Below are 22,706 nucleotides of genomic sequence, written 5' to 3'. Positions count from 1 at the left end.
AGAAAATGAGACACTTACATGAGTTTAAAAGAACGGTAATTCAAGACGTCTTCATAATTCAGAACCAACCTGTATTTCAAGAGAAAACTGTGGTTATGAACTACCAACATATACATTTATACATACATTATACTTTATAGTGTTAATTGCATAACACTTTAATTGTCTACTACACTGTTGTCATGTCATGCTGCCTACTGAACGCATCAAAGCGAAAGTTCCAATCCATTTTTCCTGTTGTCATAGGTATTGCAATTCCATGGAGTATGTGAGAAATAGAAAGGGGCACTGATTCAATGTCGGAGCATCATTGCATCACGCATCTAGTGTAAACAGTCTGGTCCAGCGCAGACACAGTGTAACCCCTGCTGTCTCAAAAATTGACCCCTATACCCTCATTTACTATTCCCTACATTATTCCACTAATATAGTCTACTAAATGAGTAAATGAAAACAAGTGAATCTGAACAAGCTTCTGACAAGAAGAGGGAATGGACTACTTGCACAACTACTTGCACTAAACTAGCGAGCCGTACGACAGAATATTACTGTTTTTGCATATGCACAAGTGCACTTGTGTCCACTAGAGACAGGACGCTCACAGCAAGCAGCTGTGCGTAACTTGCGGTTTAATGCACTTGAATCTCCAAATTTACAATTGCATCTGATACAAAATAAATGTAAACACAGTAATGTATGTCTTAAGGACAGGACGAAACATCTGATACATGCAAATAGATCATTGCATTAATGTGAATGCATTCAATTATGTTAAGAATTATTTTTGCCAGAATCTGAATCAGATCATGAGGTGCCTAAAGATTCACACCCCTATCAAACAGTGTACTATATACAAGAGTACTGTGAATGGTCCAAACCTTGAAGGCCAACTCCCACAGTGCAAATAAGAATGCGATTGGTCAGATTTACATGTCAATAGCTATTTAGTATGGTGGGGCACTGTTACTATTTTCACATGGTTAGCAATCATCATAAAAGCAGTAATTTCATTTAATTCTCAAAAAGGGGTGGAAAATTGTCAACACTAATGATAATGAGATAATGATTATCCTGAAACTAACATTAGAAGTGGATATCAGGGGAAAAATCAAATACCGTAGAAAATAGTCCCTTTAACTTAAACCTCACATGAAGTTGAGCACTATTTACCGGGAGTGCGTCTCATTGCAGGATGATCCAGACAGGTTGGGTTCCACACCTTCACCGAAGGTTTTGGGGGCAAGGTCATGCCTCTCCCACTTTCCTGAGCGATACTGGCTGACCACCAGCTTCTCCGCCCACAAGAGGATGCAGGTGGAGCCCTTCTCCTTAAACTCCAAAGGCGGGTTCGTAGCGGTAGGCTCCTCACGACGTGACTGCAATAGGGATCGTGACCAGACAGACTGCACAGCTGGAGACACCTCCTCTATCACCTGAGACAAACACAAGCCACCTTCAATTTACTGTGCTCACATTAAACATTAAAAAATTCAACAGTTGTGCAGTCACAGGTATTGTACGCATGCAGTCCTCCAGAAAAGCACTCCCTGCCTCTCAGATGCAGAGTCTCAGTGCACATCACGAGCACCTGTGAAAACTATTTTGGTAGTTGACAAATTAATCTCTTTTGAATTCAAATCTGTCCATTTTATGTGGGCAAATTTTCAAATGTGACTCATTGAACTTGATATTACAGTGGGAAACTTTTCCTTTTAAATGATTAGTTTTACTCTTTCGTTTTCAAGCGCTACTTAATGTGTTACGTGCTAAGCTTTAGAGTTTTTGTTAGCGTTCCATTAAGTCATTTAATTTATTTCAAAAAAATAAAAAAAAAATCAACTGAGACAAAGTAACTCACATGAAAAGTATTTAACTAAAGTAAGGCATTTATTATTAGCATATAAACAATTTTCAGTTGAATTTCCAATAATAATAAAATGACTGCCGTGTATACCAGTACAGTAATCTAAAATTACTCATATTCTAAAATAAGATTTTGGTCACACTACCTGAAGGTGTGTACGTGCATACAGGATAGTTGCAGAGAAGTCTTACCCTTGAGGGCCAAAGTGCAGTAAATACTGCGGTATACGGCACAGACTGAGCTTTCATGATGCTCAGCACCTGACCAATCACCTCATCTACAGCAAACAACATAATGCCATTCATTTGCAGGAAAACACCTCATTGTATTAGTATCTTAGCTTGTTTTACAATAATAATAATTGTTAGAGCACAACGCTTTTGAAATAGGACACGTACCGTTTCCACTGAGCACTTCTTTAGTAGACATCATATCACTGCAAGAAAAAGACAGCTTACAGTCCTCATAAGATCAAGAGTTCCTTTTAAGGTTTTAAAAAAAGTCTGTTCTTGGATTTTTCTCATTTTTCAGCTCTGCCTCTCTCATCCTCTTTACTATATGGATTTCATAAGACACTTTATGCTTATTAATAGTTCATAATAGTTCTTTCATAAGACACTTTCACTCACTATATCCAAGGTAATTAAGGTAACATACACTGGCTACAATTAATGGTTTTATTATTATTTAGTATTAATTATTATTTCATGCATTTAACCTCATGTCAGTGCTGTAATAAATCCTTTCTGTTACAAAGTATGTGCATATCCTATTGCCTTAAAATATAGTGAGATCCCATAAATGTCCCACAGAGTTTGATATGTGCTTATTTCCATCATTAGTTGCAGAAGGTGTTAATAGAAGAGAAATCTATTTATATCTTCTTCATGCATTTCAGCATTGACAGCATAAACCACTTTAGTGACACTACCCTGCACTGGCAAAAGACTTTGTAAATAAACTTAATGTAAAAATAAATAAATAAATAAAACAAAAAAATTTTTTTAGATGATAACTGGAAGGCACTCACTGAATTGCATTAATGTAAAACTCACCAGGAATGCTAGCAGTAATTCATTTAGAAATGTGCATCCATTTGTGATATTGTGATAATTATACTATCTCTCTTGCTGTCTGTCTCTCTGCGCTGTCTGTCTCTCTGGCCTCATTTACACCTAGTATTAATGTGCTCTGTAACAAGTGGACAACAGAAACCTTATATGCTTAGAATTTTTTTCCACGCTTTATTTTCTTTCTTTTGTTTTCATTTATTTTTGTCTTTTATATTGATGATAAGTATGCAGTCACGAATATATATATATATATATATATGTGTGTGTGTGTGTGTGTCCTGCACTAATATCTCCACCCTGGGGTTCAATTCCTATAGTCATTCAATACTGTGGGAAAGACAAAACAGTAATGATGTGCCACAAAAAGCAGTTGAGCTGCACAAATAATTCCCCATTGGCACACTAAAGCAAACAATATAAATCTGTTTGTTATGAATATAGTGCATACTTTATCCTGCAGGAAGAGCAGCAGGTTATGCGGCGCGGTGCTCAGCGCTGTGTTCAGGTGTGACTCCAGCTCCTCCACAGACACAGTGTGACCCGCTGATGGAGCATTCACAGGAGACAAGGCAAACCTACACACAACACATTAGAAGAGCACAGGGCTAGAAAAACACATATCATGACTCTAAGACAAACCCACACAATGACCATCAGGAGTATAACTCTGACAAACACAAAACCCGGATCAAAGCAGATTCTAGTAAACATCTTGACGGCCAAAGTGCTGCCTTGACAGTTCACTAGCTTTCGAGATCAACACTCCTATCTGGAGTAAACACACTGAAGCTTGTAGATGCATAGAGAGTTAGATTCCTAAACATGTGCGGTTTATCAGAGAATGTAAATGTTTAAAGCTCATATTGAAGTGTTTCCACGGGTTTTCAGTACTGGACAGCGACCGTCTCATTCAGCTAGCAAACCGCCAAAGCTAACTCTCGCCATCACATCTCCATGACTACACTCATATACTACCAGTCTTTACCCATCACTCGCCCAGGCGACCAGAGGGACTTGCTCATCGCTTTTCGCTGTCGCGATCGCACACAGAAAACAAAACAAAATCATCCCGGTGTACCCGGAGACCGTCCTCAGAGCAGCCATCTTCGGCGCAGATGAGTCGTGACGTCATAACCGGCCATCTTCGGCGTGATGAATCAATGACGTATGAAGCTGTAAAGCTATTTGCTTTGTTCTTGTTCTATAATGTCTTTATCAATAGGTTTACTGAGAAAAGTTTATTTTCATTCCCTAAACAGATTAAAACTGATTTTCTTTTCTTTCAGCAATCACATTCTGTAACTGCTTACTATGTGAAATTCTACAGGTCACGGTGGAAAAATAACTGGTGTAGGCTACTCATAGCTCTGACAGGCTTGCAGGGGGCTACAGTGAAGAACACCTGTTTCGGAAGAGTTTTCAGACACTTTCTGTGTTAACTTGCTTCTGTCTTCACATGCTATTTATTTTTGGATACAACATTAATATAAGCTTTTCAAATCTTTAGAGGATGAAATTTAATCTTTCTATGGTGTCTCCTGATAGGATCTTACCTGAGGAAAGAATACAACTCTAGTGTCTTTATAAAAGTGTATTTCCATTTTTTTTTATTACTTGGAATAATTGTAATATTGATAGGAATAAATCAATATTATTCTCAGAGTTGGTTTGATCAAAAATATTCTGTTAGTCAGTCAATTATTTAATTCTGAATGTATTATTCTCATAACAAATGCTTGGATCATTTTCAGTTTCCCATGTCTCCAAAATAATTTTCCATACTGTTGTTGTTGCTTAATTTTTATTACCGATTTCGCTTAATTTGTTTGACTGGCAAACTGAGTTTTGCTTCACAGATCCAAATATTAATATCTTGGACCTCTTTTTGTTTTATGAAAGAACTTGAGCATTACCTTAGATTACATTTATTAAACTGTCTATGAACAAATAAGCTTTAAACACCATCCGTTTGTAACTCTTTCCTTGTTTTTAGTTAAGTTCTGTTTATATAAGTTAATTCCTTCAGCTCCACCCTTCACTTTCTGTCTTCGGTTTTATTTTGCTTCTTGTTGCTGCCATTTGTTACTGTGCTGTTTTCAAAATTAATTTTAATAAAAGTGACATTTATGGATTTTATCCTTCTCTCCGTTTAAGTTCCATGTTCTGCACACTTGCATGTTTTTAGCAGCTGGTTGGCGGATGATTTGGCAGATTTAGAAACTATACGCTATTGGTCTTGTAATGACATGAAGTATAACATTAAGAAAAAATGCAGTGTGACAAAATAGCACTGCAGCTTTGGCTTAATGAACTTACAAAAACACTCCATTTAGAACATACAGTATATGGTTCCATTTACAGAACGAGACATCAGTTTGCTGAGACATGGAAACCATTCATAAGGTACCTGGAGGCAGAAGAGACATGAGTCTGACTCAAACTGAATGAGATCCAAGGACCATTTCACCAATAACTGATTTAGTTTGAGCCGTTTTCCCCATGCGGCGCGTATCAAGCAGACGGAGAGAGGTGGGTGGGTAGTTGCTCTGTATTATTTACAATATTCGGTATCTTTGAATATAGGTTCACATGTATATATGTATTTTTAGGTGATAGGTGCTGGTACAGTTAGATAAAGAAAATTGGTAACACTTTGTATTTTAGGGTCTCTTAACTAGTTGCTTATTAGCATGCATATTACCAGATTAGTAGCCATTTATTAGTACTAATTAAGGACATATTAATGCCTTATTCTACATCCCTAATCCTACCCAATACCTAAACTTAACAACTACCTTACCAACTATTAATAAGCAGCAAATTAGGAGTTTATTGAGGGAAAAGTCGTAGTTAATAGTGAATAAGCGTTCCCTATTCTAAAGCGTTACCAGAGAATTGTATGTATAGATGCCCATATGTTTATATAAGATTATACTGAATATGTATATATATTAAATCTGTTGTTCAAAATGAAAAATACTTTTAAAAAAGTTGCTAAGCTGTCATTTATAAAAACATATTTGATATAATCCGTTAAAAGGCATTTTCATACAACGACTAAATGTTAAATAGAAAGTGATGAAAATGTGAACGGGCATATGAACGATTTAAATAAAAAAAAATCTCTCTCCTCACTATTGCTGAACTGAACTTCCAGTCACTGGATTTCAAAGTATATTGTGAATATTGCAAATATGGTGAAAATGTGAATCAAATGCTTATTTGACTTGTATTCAGATTACTGTTCAGGACAGTGTTATTATTATGTCTTTCATTATTGGAGAAATATATACAATAGGCTACAGATATTCTTGACCGAAATCAAAAGATCCTCCGTGTCTTCTTTAAAGAACAGATCAAATGTCTTTCACGCCATCATGTTGATGATATTGTTTAAAGATCACAGTACATCAGTACATTTGTACATATTCTGTCCGTTTCATCAGTTGACGTGGCAAATAAGAATAATTATATGTGGGATAGGCACAAATGCCTATAGGCCCATCCAGAAATAATTGAGTACAGCTTCTGTGTTTACAGTATTTCTGTATTAAGTATTCTGTGTTTACAGTAAAATACTGCATCAAATATAAAACTCTAACAATTCGTATCTGCCATTTAAAATGTCTCAATCTGTAATTGAAAAAAAATACTTCAACAGTCCAACATTAAATCAAGAATTTGGCTTTGTTGTCATGATAATCCAGCTTTGACAACTGTGCATACAAATTTAACATGTTAAATGTTTAGGAAATTTAATACAAAGAAGAAAAAAAAAGAGAGCGACTCAAACTGAATGAGATCCAAGGACCATTTCACCAATAACTGATTTAGTTTGAGCCGTTTTCCCCATGCGGCGCGTATCAAGCAGACGGAGAGAGGTGGGTGGGTAGTTGCTCTGTATTATTTACAATATTCGGTATCTTTGAATATAGGTTCACATGTATATATGTATTTTTAGGTGATAGGTGCTGGTACAGTTAGATAAAGAAAATTGGTAACACTTTGTATTTTAGGGTCTCTTAACTAGTTGCTTATTAGCATGCATATTACCAGATTAGTAGCCATTTATTAGTACTAATTAAGCACATATTAATGCCTTATTCTACATCCCTAATCCTACCCAATACCTAAACTTAACAACTACCTTACCAACTATTAATAAGCAGCAAATTAGGAGTTTATTGAGGGAAAAGTCGTAGTTAATAGTGAATAAGCGTTCCCTATTCTAAAGCGTTACCAGAGAATTGTATGTATAGATGCCCATATGTTTATATAAGATTATACTGAATATGTATATATATTAAATCTGTTGTTCAAAATGAAAAATACTTTTAAAAAAGTTGCTAAGCTGTCATTTATAAAAACATATTTGATATAATCCGTTAAAAGGCATTTTCATACAACGACTAAATGTTAAATAGAAAGTGATGAAAATGTGAACGGGCATATGAACGATTTAAATAAAAAAAAATCTCTCTCCTCACTATTGCTGAACTGAACTTCCAGTCACTGGATTTCAAAGTATATTGTGAATATTGCAAATATGGTGAAAATGTGAATCAAATGCTTATTTGACTTGTATTCAGATTACTGTTCAGGACAGTGTTATTATTATGTCTTTCATTATTGGAGAAATATATACAATAGGCTACAGATATTCTTGACCGAAATCAAAAGATCCTCCGTGTCTTCTTTAAAGAACAGATCAAATGTCTTTCACGCCATCATGTTGATGATATTGTTTAAAGATCACAGTACATCAGTACATTTGTACATATTCTGTCCGTTTCATCAGTTGACGTGGCAAATAAGAATAATTATATGTGGGATAGGCACAAATGCCTATAGGCCCATCCAGAAATAATTGAGTACAGCTTCTGTGTTTACAGTATTTCTGTATTAAGTATTCTGTGTTTACAGTAAAATACTGCATCAAATATAAAACTCTAACAATTCGTATCTGCCATTTAAAATGTCTCAATCTGTAATTGAAAAAAAATACTTCAACAGTCCAACATTAAATCAAGAATTTGGCTTTGTTGTCATGATAATCCAGCTTTGACAACTGTACATACAAATTTAACATGTTAAATGTTTAGGAAATTTAATACAAAGAAGAAAAAAAAAGAGAGCGACTCACTGGCATGCTAGGATGTAAAAGAGTTACTTCATCATTCTTAATACTAATGCTTTTTTGATGGGTCAAGTATTTTGTACAATTAAAAAAAGAAAAGAAAAAAACCTGTGGGAGAATGAAGGCGTGCTCCACAGTCTACAAGGCATTTCCAGTCACTGACTTGCACACAAGATATCTCCTGAGGTCCTGCACACAGCTCAAAATGCATTTACTTTCTCTGTAGGTGTAACCCATTCACAACAACAAAAGATGTTTTCCTTTAGCCCATGTCTGACTGTCCACACACAAACCAACTGACACCCACAGATATCATTTTAAGGATGCCGTAGACCTCTTTGGGTGTAGTCATCTGTATGATTGTTTCTCCTCGGTGTCTACGCTGAGTTGTAAGGCCCGGGTTAGCTAATGGGTAATGTCCTGAATAGCCCTTTATCCTGTAATACGTCCCTCCATGGGTCACGAGTGTTTCCGTATCCTGTGATGAAGCGCCTCCGCCTGGGCTTTCAAACTGAGCAACTCCCCTTGAATAAAGTCTGTCAGTGTTTTCCGCATTTCCATCTGTAGAGAAAAATAATGTCGTACTCTGTACTGTAAGACTACTACTACTCGAAGAAGACTACTATTATTATTATTATCTTTGTAAACACTCAAGACATCACATCTCGTGCCGACATGACCACCTACCGGACCGGTGTTGTCAGCTCTCAGGGCATTTACCAGATGTCTGACTGTGAACGGCTTTCCAACTACAACAGTTACTCGCTGCACAAAATAAAAGTCCACTCAGACTCAAAACAGTTCTGTAGGTGTGTCATTGACAAATATCAGGTATGACACATCACACAAGCGAAATATGTATTGACCTGTCCTACTCGAGGGATGTATGGTGTTTGATTCGGTAAAACATTATTCATACCTGAAACAATATGGTACATAAGCAAGTGCTCAAATATGAATTCATGAAGTTATGTGCTATACGGTAACAGCTTATGTCATGTGAACGTGCATAACTTACCTACATGCCACATGGGTAAAATGATTGGGTGAAGAGTGCACTCCGCAATCAAACGCCCGATTCCTGTCAAGGAATAGAAGGATTTACTTGCAGGGTAAAACAAATTATATCCTATTATTGGAGCACAACTCTTACCCCATTTTATCCTCATGAACTCTCCAGTCATGTTAACTTTACCTGGGAGGAGAAATGTAACATATTTCCTTTAACTTGTACCACAAACAAATGTTAAAAATATGAGTGTCCTCTGCTGTCTGTACCCTCTGGAAATATGTGAACCCACTCCCCTTGATTCAGCCTTTCCACGAGGAAATCCATTCCTTTCTGATATACACCATCTCCTAAAAACACAGGACAGTTTAATGCATTCAATAAATGCCCCTTTAAAACACACACACATACATATATATATATATATATATATATGTGACCCTGCAGCACAAAGTAAGTCTTAATGAACTGTACCAGCACATCAGTGAGCAGCAGACAGCCCACCCTGATGCTTTTCTCATCTTGGCTGGGGATTTCAACCACGCAGACTTAAAGAGTGTGTTCCCAAAAATACACCAACACATTAATTGATCAACTATAATGGTCATATATATATATATATATATATATATATAAAACTTAAAAAAAATAAATAAATACATTTTTAAAAACCTTATCAAATTCAGTTTGATTTAGTTTAATTTAGTCTAATCATAAACAAAAACAGACTGAGGAAATGGGGAAAAAAGCGTGGCATTAGATGAGTTCACCTCTAACAACAGGCACACATTTCCCTCTGCTGAAGAAGCTGGAGTGCAGTTCTCTTGTGAAACAGATGTCAGAGGCAGCAGGTGTCCTGAGCACACACAGACAACACATATATGATACGATATAAAGCGACGAAACACTTTTACACGAGTCTCCAGATTCTGCTTTCATTCACTCACCATCTCATCCTGTTAAAGCTCCACAGATGCCGGAGCTTCAGGACTCCTGTTATCAGAATGTGCACAAACACTTGAAATGCATTTACATTATCTACTGCCAAATCTACTCTAAAATGTGTTACCTCAGTTATATCAAATGTGCATTTTTTTGTTGGAGCCATGATTTTATAACTCAAACTGAGGCTCTGCCTACCCCAGATGTGTGGATCATCCATACAGGACTGGTGATTGCACACTGTGATAAGAGGCGTGTCCCGAGGACGCTCATCAACCAGGTCCAACAAAACATCCTGGTTGTGCACCACCAAAGAGTTAAAATAATCTGCAGAATCAGATCAATTAGGTATAGGTTACAGCTTTCATAGTTCATAGTACACATTACAAGAGTACCCTACTAATCCAGGGACAACCATTTAAAATAATAATAATTTAGAAATAATATTATAATGTTGTGTAATCTATAATATTATAGACACAGCATAATTGTATTAGAGTCTTACACGCATACAGTGAATCTGAGGCATGCATTAATTTGAGTGTCTGGCAGCTATTATGGGAGTGGCTTGATGGAGCGAAGGAGATGCAGATACTAAAGAAACTTTAATTAATGCGGTCACATAACAAATCTGCTTCAAATATACAATTACATGAATCTCTAATTACAACATTTAAATAAAAATGTAAAGCCTGTACAAGAAATTATGAATATAAATAATTGGGAATCATGTAAATAAAATAAAATAAAAACAGTGCCCATTTCATTTATCTATTATAACAAATATGTAGTTTTGTTCGCTTGGCTGCTTCCTTATAAAGGTCCAGTAATTTGTCAAGTTTCATCAGGTGTCTTTTTTAATTATATGATGTCATGACATAGCTGTCTTGCCGCCAGCCAATCGCTGCATTGCTGATCGTGGTTTCGAGTATCGATACATCTGCCCTTTACGGGGAACACGAGAACGCGCAGTAATCTTAGACAACTTAATCCAGATATGTTAATCAAATCCGCAAATTCGTTTGAAGAAGCAAATTAGCCAGAGATCGATCAGTTATCAGGATTAGAAGATCTGGCAGCTTTCAGATCATCTCAGATGTGTTAAGCGAGGTACGAAGAACGGGCCCCATTTGTGCTATGGATTTGTTTGGAAATATTTTTGTGTCGAATGTAATTCAGTTAACATTAACTTCTTGTTTGTTGAACATTTGTATAAAATCAATATCATGGTGAATAATTTGTAATATATAATTATTCACGGTATTTAGAAGTGCCCACGATAACAATATCGTGCATATTCATTACCGTGATATATCGCATTACCGAATACAGGCACAAGTCTATTTGCAATCATGCTCATATTTATGAAAACAGCTCTCTTGCTCTTGTGATAGGCCAATTGCTTAATTATCTGTTATAATACTGTACTGTATAGATCTCATACAAGCACTTTTTGAAGTTTTTAGGCCATTTTTAATTTTACATTTATGACAATTCCCCATTAAGTTCTTACCGGGCACAGCAGTGTCCAAAGAAATACAATTAGAAATAATTTATTGATTGCATTTGAAGCAGGAAGTTTAAATCCAATCATTAATTATGTTAACAAATAAATCAGACAACGCATTGACAATTTAGTGATATCCCCACAGTTGTGGTCTTGAAACAAAATCCTGAGTCCATTTAGTCCAGGGCTGTCCAAACTCGGTCCTGGAGGGCCGCTGTCCTGCAGAGTTTAGCTCCAGCTCGCCTCAACACACCTGACTGGAAGTTTCTAGTATGCCTCGTAAGAGCTTGATTAGCTGCTTCAGGTGTGTTTGATTAGGGTTGGAGCTAAACTCTAGCTAGTCTAAAACCAAGACAAATGCAGTCGAGACTAAGACAAGAACTTCAAAAAATGGTCTCAAGACCAAGACCGGTCTCAAGTACTACAACACTAGTCCACATTATTCAAAATGTGGATGTGGAGAGACATCAGACTCACTGGTCCAGAGGTAGCTGTATGAGCCCACCATGCCCCTGACCACGCTGCCGGATATTCTCCAGCCCAGGCGGGGGCACTGTGGGAAGGGCCACGTGACCTCCGAGGGCATCTCGCACTGATGAGATATCATAACAGAACAGACTTTAACATTTGAACGGGTTTGCATCTGTTAGGAACGTACTTATCTATAGGCAGTGATACAGGTCAGCTGCTGAGTATATAACTGCTCCAGATGAATCAGATATAGCATGTAATCATTCTGGGATAGACTTGTTAAGCATAAGCAAGAGCTTTATGTCCACATAAAAACTGTTAGGAGCAGCTTGGCAGCTGTTAACACAAGTTACACAACACTGAGAAATAGCGTGATGTGTGAAAACACAAAACACAGCGAAAAAACACGACATATAAAATATGGGGGTAGAATCGTTGCATAAATCTCTTTACATTTATTTGTGGATCATAATGTATTTATTTGGAATTATGCAACGATTCTACCCCCATATATAAAAGCTGCTGGACGCTTAAGAAGTCAAACAATTAGAAACTTACTCATTTTAAACTTGAAATTATTATGTAAACAGAGTAATTAATTGCATATGACTGAATTTACTAATGGAGGTAGTTAATTGTTCGCCACTTTTCTGTAACAACAACGTTAAATTGTAATGTGAATTTGATTCATTGTAAAAAGTATAATTTAAAAATATTTAACCCTCCCACCTTCCGTCCCGTCAGCCGACGCGCGCAGGACGGCAGCTGCACCGGAAGTACTATACCATCACGAGCGATCATGGGAGTTGTAGTTTTGTAGTCGTCATTAGTTTCCTCGACCTTGACGTTTTCGCTTTTATATAACACCACATAAATATTGAAACATAAAACAGTACTGATTAAATAATATTAGAAAGACGAAAAAGAGTGTGTCGTGACTGCGGAAGCACTTTTTTATTTTTTATTAATTAACCAGTGATATATCAAATGTAAATACAATACAACATAATATCAGGAAATATAACAAGGAGCATAGATAACAGCCAGGGGAAAGAAAACCCAATTATAACCTAAATAAAGTGATACAAAATAATAATAAAACAGATAACATAAAATCAAGTATGAATAAATAAGCAAATAAATGAATACAAAGTAATAATTTTACAGGGGAATCCTGAAAAAAGCACAACAAGTTAGTGTTTTCCTCGCCTTAGTGTTTTCCGATAATGAGAGCGTTTCAAAATATTGTTGCAACTTCTAACAAACACCTTAAAATGCGGCTTATTGTTGGAGAATTTACATTTGTGGATATGGTATTTGGCTAGAAGAAGTAATAGATTTATAAAATAAAACTCTTTCTCTGTATTTTTATCTGCATCTACAAAAACAAACAAAACATCTCTCCAAAACAAAGAAAATTGAGAGTACACCAAATCAATTACAAACTTGCAAAAACTATTCCAAAATCCTTTAGTATAATTACAATACCGAAATATATGTACAATTGTTTCATCTTGTATATTACAAAAGTTGCACATTGTGTCAATATCAGGTTTGAATTTTTTAAGGTAACTATTCACTAGATCTGTAGAATCTGTGGATTAATTTGAAAGATACTTCTCTGACTTTGTTCACAATAAGGTAGTTATGTGGCAAAAGCCAAACTTTTTTCCAGTTTGCAATATTTATCAAATCACTCCAATAAGCAATAACATACGGTTTGGAGACGACTCCTTTCTGAGAAAGAGCACGAATCAGTTGTTACTTGAATGTGGAGCGAGACAAGCTTTACCCACTGTTGTTTGGAATGGATCACAAAGAGGAACATAGAGTTCAAGACCTTTAAACAGTGTGATGACTCCGGAAGGAACAGCATCAAACACAAATGCACATTCTTTGGGTGAAGCAGGAAAGTTAAACTTCTGTAAAAACTCATAATATGACAGCAGAAGACCACTTTCATTAAAACGATGACGTACTAAAATTATTTTATTATTATACCAGTTCTGAAAAAATAAAGACTTGTTTTTATAGAGTATATTACGATTGCTCCATATATATATATATATATAAAAAAAAGAGTTTGGAGAGAAATTCTGTTTAGGATATACTTTATGAAATTTTACAGAATTTATATAGAATAAACCAAGCAGGAGTAAGAGTAGAGTTTTTATGGATACCTGCCCATGTAGGTGTAGAGGGAAATGAGGAGGTGGATAAGCTGGCCAAGTCAGCATTGAGAAAAGAAGAGATTGACAGAGAAATTCCTTTAAGTAAAACAGAAGTAAAAGGTATTATTAAAACAGCAGTTGGACATAGTGGTGTATTAGAGGTAAAAAAAAAAATTAATAACAAATTTATAACAAAGTTAAATAACAAATTGTCTATCATTTTACAAATGTTATTTTCCAAATGTAAAGCCAAAGCTGCATACGCCAATCTAGATAAACCTTCAGCTTTAGTAAGAAATAAAGAAATATTCCTTTGAAGTCACTGGTTACGTTTTTTACAGGGTTTTTCTACAATTGGAATAAAATTATCATTACAACGTGTAGACTCGTTTTTGGTTATAACAATTCCTAAATAAGACTGCGGAAGCACATGCTATTTATGTTACCATCACATTTTACGTCACACACGGAAGTGGGGGCATTATTAAAAGTTTGGCGCAAAGTAAAATGTTATTTGGTGTATTTACAATGTCGTGCTGTGCTGAAGGCTTTCAGAATCATAAATGCAGAAAACAAGGGCTTCATTTTACGAATTCGTCAGCGTCAGAGCTTGAGGCTACAAATGTTAGCTTACACATAATTACTTTACAATAACAAAATAACTGAAATGACTTATCCAACTGTATTGGTATTCACTGCGTTACGGGGACCAAATGTCCCCACAAGTATAGTAATACCAGTAAATTTTGACCTTGTGAGGACATTTTTTGGTCCCCACGAGGAAACAACTTATAAATGCAGTGTGTTTTGTGTGAGGGGTTGGTTTAGGGTAAGGGGATAGAAAATACAGTTTGTACCGTAGAAGAACTATTGTGCCTATGGAGAGTCCCCATAAAACATGGAAACTAGTGTGTGTGTGTGTGTGTGTGTGTGCGTGTGTATCTGTGTGTGTGTGTGAGTGTGTGTGTGAGTGTGAGTGTGTGTGTGTGTGTGTGTGTGAGTGTGAGTGTGAGTGTGTGTGTGTTTTAAAGAAGTTGTTTATATTCACCAAATATTATATATTTTAACATATTATTATTACAATGTAAATGTAATTTTTTATATACATTTTACACAGTGTCCGGAGATACAGGGTATTAGGTCTCCACCATTATTTATTTCACTGTTAATATTACAGAGCCTTTGTTTTTGATTCAGAACTCCAGGTATGTAAAGCTTGTTGCATTGTACCAAAAAATAAAAATAATAATAATAATAATAGTGAAATAAAGAGTCTGAATACTTACATTAGTGTAATGTTTCAGTTTTTCCTGTTTAATAAATTTGCATATCATACAGTTTACATAGAGATGCAAGTTTTAAAGGTGACCAGTTAAATAACATTTAAAAATCAATTATTTTATATACAGTATGATACAAGGATTGTGATTTGTACATATAGTAATTGGTCTACAATTACTATTATTATTATTATTAACAAAATTCGGGAAAGAAATACGGTTTTAATTTAAAACCAAGAATTTTTCAAACATACAGAAATTAAAAACATTATTCATTTTTATATATATATATATATATATATTTTTTTATTGCTACAGTTATTAAATTGCAAATAATAAGCATAAGATAACAGATAAGAGAGACATAATCGGTAAGAAAGTATCATACAAAAGTAACAGATGCGACAGAAACTTTCTTTGGATAAGGCACAGAATTATGTCACCTGTTCTAAATTAAATGGTAAGGAAAAGAGAAAACAATACAAATCAAAATGTTTAACTTTCAAAACTTTCTGCCTCTTACTGAAGACATGCAAAAATGACTCCAAAAAGGGCTAAAATGACCCCAAAAATGGCTGTGAAACAATGCTACATAGAAGAAAAAAGAGAGAGAGAGAGAAAAGTATTCAAATATCAGTCGTGTAGCATCCCTCATCAGTCGTAGCTGGGAAATCACCAGTCTGGAGCAATGTAGTTTATGCACTTTAGTGCAACCTCAAAACCTAGAAAACAAGCCTGCAAGCCGGACACACACACACACACACACACACACACAGAGAGTAACACTATTAAGAGCAGAACATTTCAAAACATATCAACACTCATTTCAGTATTCAGAATCTGTTCAATATCAAATGTAGAATGGAAAATGTATTAAAATATATATATATATATTTTTATTGTTGTACACTGGTGTGTCTGCATCATTCTGCAAGTACACAGCCAAAAATGTGGTTTGCCAGTGTTGACTAAAGGTTTGCAAAATGTGTTTGAATTGGATTACAAATCTTACAAATGTTCTGAGTGTATCTAAATGTAAATGTGTTTTTATATGCTGCTCTGTAGAGCTAAGATCTGCAAAAGGCCAGTCAAGAGACTGACAGGGGCCTCAAAGCAGCATGATTTACCTTAACTGCAGGAAGTTTGAGAATTTATCCAAATATGATATTAATAAAAGTCTGTTTTATGTTGCTACATGTCCATACGTTTGTGCTCAAAGAGCCTTGGTGATCAGATCTAACTCGTGCAGATTTTGATTCTACTAATAATTCTACTATGTATGATTTTTTTTTAAAAATCGAATTAATTACATTTTGTGACATGATGTGTCGATTATTCTAATTATTCTAATTTAATCATTCATCAATTTTGGCTGAGAAATTACCCTCCACAATATTAAAGTCATTATTGTGTTAAATGAGAAAAACATTGAATAGACATTACACAAAGCAGATTTAAAAAGAAATACTTTGATTGGGGGAAAACAGCACACTTGCTAATAAACTATAACCTATGCTAAACCTGAAATGACCTGAAAGCGACACACTTAATTATGACTTCAGACGTGGGAAGTAGGACATTTCTGAAAGCATGTGAAGGCAGCATATACAAATACTTTTATGTCATTAGACTTTGTTACCGTTTTTATCAACCGCTGTGACTAACGGAGATATATATATCTTAGAACTGAACTCCAATTAAAAAAGACATATCACTTTATCACAAGCTTCAAAGGTTGTTACTTACTACTCATACAGCTACCTGTACCTGTGCAATACCCTGTTCTTATATTTATATATTTATTCCTTAATTCTCTTGATTTATTAATATTTCACTCATTACTGTACATATCTAATACATTTGCACTATACCTATTTTGCACATTTAGTATATATAACTGTTTACATGTGCACTGTCTACTGCACACCTGTTTACATTGCACTGTTTATATTTTCTGTATCATTGTTTGCATTTTGTTAAATGTACTTCTATGTAAATTCTTGTATGTATGTGTGCACTTCAGTGTGATAGCAAAAAAAAATTTGTCGTACAGCTGTACAATGACAATAAAAAGCTATTCTATTCTATTCTATATTTAGTCAGAAATCCATAAAATCCTAAAGGCTCACAAAACCATTTACTACACCTCTACTAGAACTCTGTAATAAACGTTTTCATGACAATAGGCAAATGAAGTGCTGATATTGAAAAATGTATTGGTAGCATGAGTATGTTTTCTCACCGCATTAGCTGGAAATGCTCGTAACATGACTGCGCTCAAGCCTTTGTAGAGAGCATGGGCTCCTTCCTCCCGTAACAGTGTTTTTAACACATCTCTCAAACCCCGGTAACGCCCGTCTGTGGCTGCAGGACAGAGCACAGAGCATTGTCTGCTTTTTCTAATCACTAACTACTACAAGTACTACATGCTTTCGGTATTAAGTGCAACCCACTAAAATTGGCACGCTTGGTAATTATGAACAAAACATACTGTGAAAAAATGTTACAACCTTTAATTGAAGTAAAATTCTTTTTAAAAATGTGATAAACATTATATAGAAATGTTTTTTTCTCCAAAATTACTAGCACCTCTGTAAATTCTTATGAATAAAATCTAACTGACGTAAATTCCTCTTCATATATATATACTTCATAAAGTTCACTTGAGTCATTAAATCACTTAAGTGGCACTGGGTTTTACATATGAGGTGATATAAATGCCAAATTGCTATTCTCATCCTGCGGGAAAGACCCAAGAATACAATACAGTAATAATGAGTTACAAAGGGTTGTTGAGCCACACAAATAAGGAAATGGCTATACTGTAAGATAATGGCTGAAATGCTCATTTAAAAGTGATGTTAACAATTGATCAATGGCCGTGGCTTGTGGAAAGATAGTGACTGAAAGATGTTACTAAATATTAAAAAAAGAATAAAATAAAATTATAAACTCAAAATATGCATATAATACAGGCATTTTAATACATTTTTAATTATTTTGAAGATAAAATAATGAAGCAAATCAAACATACTAAAGCCTCTCATTTGTGTAAGAAGTTGTCTCACCTGATTAAAGTGTTACTTTACTTTATAAAAGCATACTTTGAGATCATGTTGATAACATGTTTATGCATTACTTTCAAGACATAAGTTTAACACGGCAAAAATAGACTACAATTAATTCATGTGCAATGTATCTGGTTGCCATGGCAACCTCAAGTCCTTTCTGTTTTTCGCTGTATTTGTCACGAATCCGGTCTATTAACTTCCGTTCACTCACCACCAGAGGCTCACGACATGGACTCTCACACTACACAGACTGTTACACTATACCCTGGACTACATTTCCCATCATCCATTGCACTGATTGCACACAGCTGTAACCAATAACACGCTCACCGGGAAGCTATTACACACACTATACAACATCCACCCAGATCCTGCTCTAGTCGCCGAGTATTGTTTGCGCATATCACTGTGTTAGCGATAGCATCTTTACGGAGCCTTTCCGTGTTTTCTAGTCCAGTCTAGCCTAGTCTTGTATCTTAGCCTGTTTATCTCATCTTGTCAGTCTGCCGCCTGCCCTGGAATTATCGCCTGTCTTGGATTAACCCCTTGTCTTGTCGTTTCGGACTCTGTTTGCCCCTCGTCTGGACTATTGTCTGTATGTTTGGATTATCCGTTTGCCTTGCCCCCTGGATTACGTTAGCCGTCGATTGACCCACGCTTGTTTACTGTACTGCTCTTGTTTTTCTGTACTGCTCTTGTGTCTTGCCCTCAATATACCTGTTTGCCAGTGTTCGACCCTGCCTGTGTATGACCATGTCTATGAATAAAGCTTTGCGTATGGATCTGCACGTTTCACGCTTCTGTCACTCCGTAACAGAAGTCATAGTAAAATCACTTGAATTTGATACAGAGAATTAATTTTTAGGTTTATAGAAAAATGAAAATGTGTTTAAAAGTGTGACTGACCAAATTGAGTAGCTAAGTTTGGCCACCCACCTAAACGATTTGTAAGGATTGCAGACATTAGTTTGCAGAGGGTTGCTATGATTAAGCCTTCGATGTCATCATACAACAAAAGCACTAGCAGTTTGCCGAACATAACTGGGACTTTCATTGGGACCATTGGTATTTATGGTGTGACCAAAACAAAGGGTTTTTTTAAGGAAAAAACTAAACAAGAGGTGGGATTTGCTGGCCAATAATTGTGGCAGATATATTTTAAAAATGTGTTTTGTAATTTTTTTCCCTTCAATTATTTTTCTTAAATAAAAAAAAAAAAAGAAAATGTGTATTTTGAATGAAAGACCAATAAGATAAACAGCAAAGACATTTTTCCAAAGACAATTTGTTCATATTTACCAAGAGTACCTATATTAGTGAAGGACACTGAAAGATACAAAAATAAAAGTTCAATTAAGGCTGCAATATGGAAGGTTAAACAAAATTCCATTATTGAGGAAGTACATGAAAATCGTCTCAGGTTACTTATGTAACCATGGTTCCCTGAGTAGGGAACGAGACACTGCGTCCTCTAGGGGTCGCTATGGGGAACGCCTCGTCGTGACCCGTGTCTGAAGCATACATTGAAAAAACACCAACTTGTTGGCCGGCGACAGCCATGACGTCACTAACGGTATACCCACGCCACCATGCTGAGAGGAGTGCTCGCCATGGTTATGGCGAGCCCCTTCCGTGCCTCAGCAGCGGCGGGTCCTGAATCGCGGGAAGCATATGGCTGCTCCTCTTTCCTCAAAAAGAGAGACAAACGAGAGCGGAGCTTTTCCCTTGTAACGGGTCACGACGAGGCGTTCCCCATAGCGACCCCTAGAGGACGCAGTTCGAAGTTCCTATGAAAGGGAACTATGTTCACAACCACATTCTTGCAAATTCTGTAAGGCTAGCATCTTTTATTCGTATGCGTTTATGCCATTCCCGTAAATATAGAAAAGAAGGTCTACGTATACAGTGAAATCGCCCATAGGAGGCGGGTTTATGTAGCAGTTTAGCCAATTGCTGTGAACACTTCAAGACATGACATAAAATTTAGCCAATCAGCATCCTCAAATCTTGTCCGAAATGGGCGATTTCTCTGTCGCCTGAAACGAGCCACTACTATAGTCTGGACTGGACTGTAGGGGCTGAATAAAGTAAACCAGTTTCTCGCTCGTAAAGTTTTGATGGATGACAACTGTAGTCAAGGTAAAGACGATTACAATTTCATACAGGATCGCACAACAGGCATGCACAAATCTGTTATTATTAATGTGAATCAAACCATAAATGTGCGCTCTCTGCACACTAATATCTTTTTGCACGAGCACATTTCAGTATGCTTGCATGTCTGATGAGTATTTTATATAGGTTTTATATATATTTTTTTTTTTGCGATGGTCAGTGGTGTTTATGTACATATGGGCCTCAGACATGAACACTGTTGAACTGTTTACTGATGACTTCAGCTGGAAAAATAACTGTCATTGTCTTCTTGCATTATTGACAATCTATTTTCCTGTTTAACACTGTAAAGCTGCTTTGACACAATCAGTATTGTGCTATACAAATAAAGGTGACTTGACTTGACTGATGATGTTGAGTCACCTTCAGATCGCCACATTCGGCAAATTCAGAAAGTTTTTATTTTTTGTGTTTTGCTGTGTTTAATAATTCTGAATGAATCTGTGTACTGTATGTATGCTTGTGGTTAAGGTGGCTGCTATAGTGGTCTGTTGGCATCCCCAGGTGGCCCTGTTTGGTACTGCAGCTTTACTTGAAGTTATTTATATTAAAAGCTCTAAACAAATGTATCATTTAATTTTTCATCACAGATTTTGTTGTTCCACTGTATACATAAATGATTAAAACTAAAAATTATGAATTATTAAAACTAAAAAGTATTTTTAATTTACCTCGAAAAAAATTTAGAGAGCCATCCTCAAACTTAATCCTGAACTTGGTAAAAACAATTATCTTTATTTAAAATATGTTTCAAGCTTTCAAAATGTTTTAAGTCGTAATACGTTTTCCTTCTGCTAACTTTTTTTCTTAAACTTGAACTGTTTAGCATTAAATAATATTGGGATGTTTGCTAAAATTGTTGGATGTGGCACAGCCCTAGACCTAGTAAATTTTCCACCAGCTGCCACTGTGTAGCACTGATAGTGCCTTGTAAATTAGTTTGCTGATGGTTAGTTAATATGATGCAGGTTTTTGCAGTGAAATACCACACACAAAAGAGAAGCAACTGTTTAGTGAATCTCCAGCATAACTAACTTACTTTTTATAGTTTTATTTGTGCCTCTAGGGTGCAATGTAGAGCCATTTTATGGCATATAAGTCATAAAACACAATGACACGTTCAGAAATGTCTGTGGTGTACCTGTCTGGTAGTTTGACTTTAGCACATCTGCAGGCAGAGCAATCAGCCAGTTTAACATGCCAGCAATCCCACCTGCGAGAAGAACTCTGGATGTGCTGAGATGATGAACACTTGGAAGAAATGAAATGAGCATTAGTTTTAAATCCTGATATTATTTATAGCTAGAATGACAAAGTTGTGACTCTCACCACTCTCCCTCCGGGGTCAGAAACTGTTTTAAGTATTCATAAGTTAGAAAGTATACACCATTTGAAGGCACATCTGAAAGAAAAAGAAAAAAAAAGATGCATCCATAAAGGCCACCTATTAATTTTGGTTTACAGGAAATATATCATGTCACACACAATATCACCTACACTGTAAAAAATTGTGCCGTTAAATAACAGTTATTTACTGGCAGCAGGGTTGCCAGCAAGGTACTGTTAATTTACAGCTCTCAACCGTTAATTTACAACTCTTAATTTTTACAGTGTTTTACCGTAATTCTACCATGGAAATTAACTCCGCTCCCATTGCTTCAAACAGTTAGAGTTTAAAAACTAGCATTCATACGATGTTAGTACTGTGAGCTTATCTCATTTGAGCCCACTGAGAAGGAATATTTCTTAGTATAAAACTGCAAACGCTGACTAAAAACATGACTTTAACTCAAATCGTTGCAGTTCACTGTTAGCTGTAGCACACATGTGTGAGATAAAGTAAAAAAGACATAATTACTGTATCAGCAACTCCACAGTGACTGCCTTTAAATAAAGCAGCAGAACATCAGTGGTTGTGGCTCATCATTGACTGAAGCACAGGCTCTACTCTCCAGCACAATGGTGACCCACAAAACTACATTAAACTAACAGATCTCTCTTGTGCA

The 22,706-nt window shown here is 35.8% G+C and overlaps 3 protein-coding genes across 3 annotated transcripts in view; all 3 read right to left on the bottom strand.

Moving 5' to 3' along the window:
• Positions 1-1,156: 1,156 nt before the first annotated feature.
• LOC107713741 (V-type proton ATPase subunit S1-like) lies at positions 1,157-4,005 on the bottom strand. The gene is made up of 5 exons (XM_016519350.1): positions 3,923-4,005; positions 3,386-3,512; positions 2,263-2,326; positions 2,056-2,141; positions 1,157-1,433 (listed from the first exon to the last, which is right to left on the bottom strand). Exons 1-5 carry the CDS (start codon positions 4,003-4,005, stop codon positions 1,167-1,169), a joined length of 627 nt encoding a protein of 208 aa, XP_016374836.1. The 3' UTR covers positions 1,157-1,166.
• A 4,142-nt stretch (positions 4,006-8,147) lies between these two features.
• LOC107713748 (tafazzin-like) lies at positions 8,148-12,778 on the bottom strand. Its single transcript, XM_016519353.1, has 11 exons — positions 12,733-12,778; positions 12,010-12,124; positions 10,224-10,352; positions 10,031-10,076; positions 9,854-9,939; positions 9,353-9,433; positions 9,228-9,269; positions 9,093-9,155; positions 8,941-8,993; positions 8,762-8,839; positions 8,148-8,635 (listed from the first exon to the last, which is right to left on the bottom strand). Exons 2-11 carry the CDS (start codon positions 12,116-12,118, stop codon positions 8,534-8,536), a joined length of 789 nt encoding a protein of 262 aa, XP_016374839.1. The 5' UTR covers positions 12,119-12,124; positions 12,733-12,778; the 3' UTR covers positions 8,148-8,533.
• A 3,348-nt stretch (positions 12,779-16,126) lies between these two features.
• The window catches only part of LOC107713740 (mitochondrial carnitine/acylcarnitine carrier protein-like), a 10,490-nt gene continuing 3,910 nt past the window's right edge, over positions 16,127-22,706 (bottom strand). Inside the window, exons 3-6 of the mRNA XM_016519349.1 lie at positions 22,030-22,102; positions 21,842-21,951; positions 17,697-17,818; positions 16,127-16,189 (exon numbers count right to left, since the gene is read on the bottom strand). Of these exons, the coding sequence (XP_016374835.1) occupies positions 16,127-16,189; positions 17,697-17,818; positions 21,842-21,951; positions 22,030-22,102 (368 nt within the window). The remainder of the gene's footprint in view (positions 16,190-17,696; positions 17,819-21,841; positions 21,952-22,029; positions 22,103-22,706) is intronic.

This window comes from Sinocyclocheilus rhinocerous, unplaced genomic scaffold (assembly GCF_001515625.1).
Source record: "Sinocyclocheilus rhinocerous isolate Xijiao unplaced genomic scaffold, SAMN03320098_v1.1 scaffold569, whole genome shotgun sequence".
Lineage (NCBI taxonomy): Eukaryota > Metazoa > Chordata > Actinopteri > Cypriniformes > Cyprinidae > Sinocyclocheilus > Sinocyclocheilus rhinocerous.
This window is presented reverse-complemented; position numbering and strand designations above follow the sequence as displayed.

Bases quoted from the DNA above. Each gene is read 5' to 3' on its own strand.
- LOC107713741 (XM_016519350.1), bottom strand. From the start codon at position 4,005: ATGATTTTGTTTTGTTTTCTGTGTGCGATCGCGACAGCGAAAAGCGAT. The intron at 3,513-3,922 runs GTAAAGACTGGT...TGTTGTGTGTAG, and splicing joins GTCGCCTGGGCGAGTGATGG to GTTTGCCTTGTCTCCTGTGA. The intron at 1,434-2,055 runs GTAAGACTTCTC...TGTTTGTCTCAG, and splicing joins CTGCACTTTGGCCCTCAAGG to GTGATAGAGGAGGTGTCTCC.
- LOC107713748 (XM_016519353.1), bottom strand. From the start codon at position 12,118: ATGCCCTCGGAGGTCACGTGGCCCTTCCCACAGTGCCCCCGCCTGGGC. The intron at 9,270-9,352 runs GTACAGACAGCA...TTCTCCTCCCAG, and splicing joins GGTTCACATATTTCCAGAGG to GTAAAGTTAACATGACTGGA. The intron at 8,994-9,092 runs GTAAGTTATGCA...ATATTGTTTCAG, and splicing joins TTTACCCATGTGGCATGTAG to GTATGAATAATGTTTTACCG.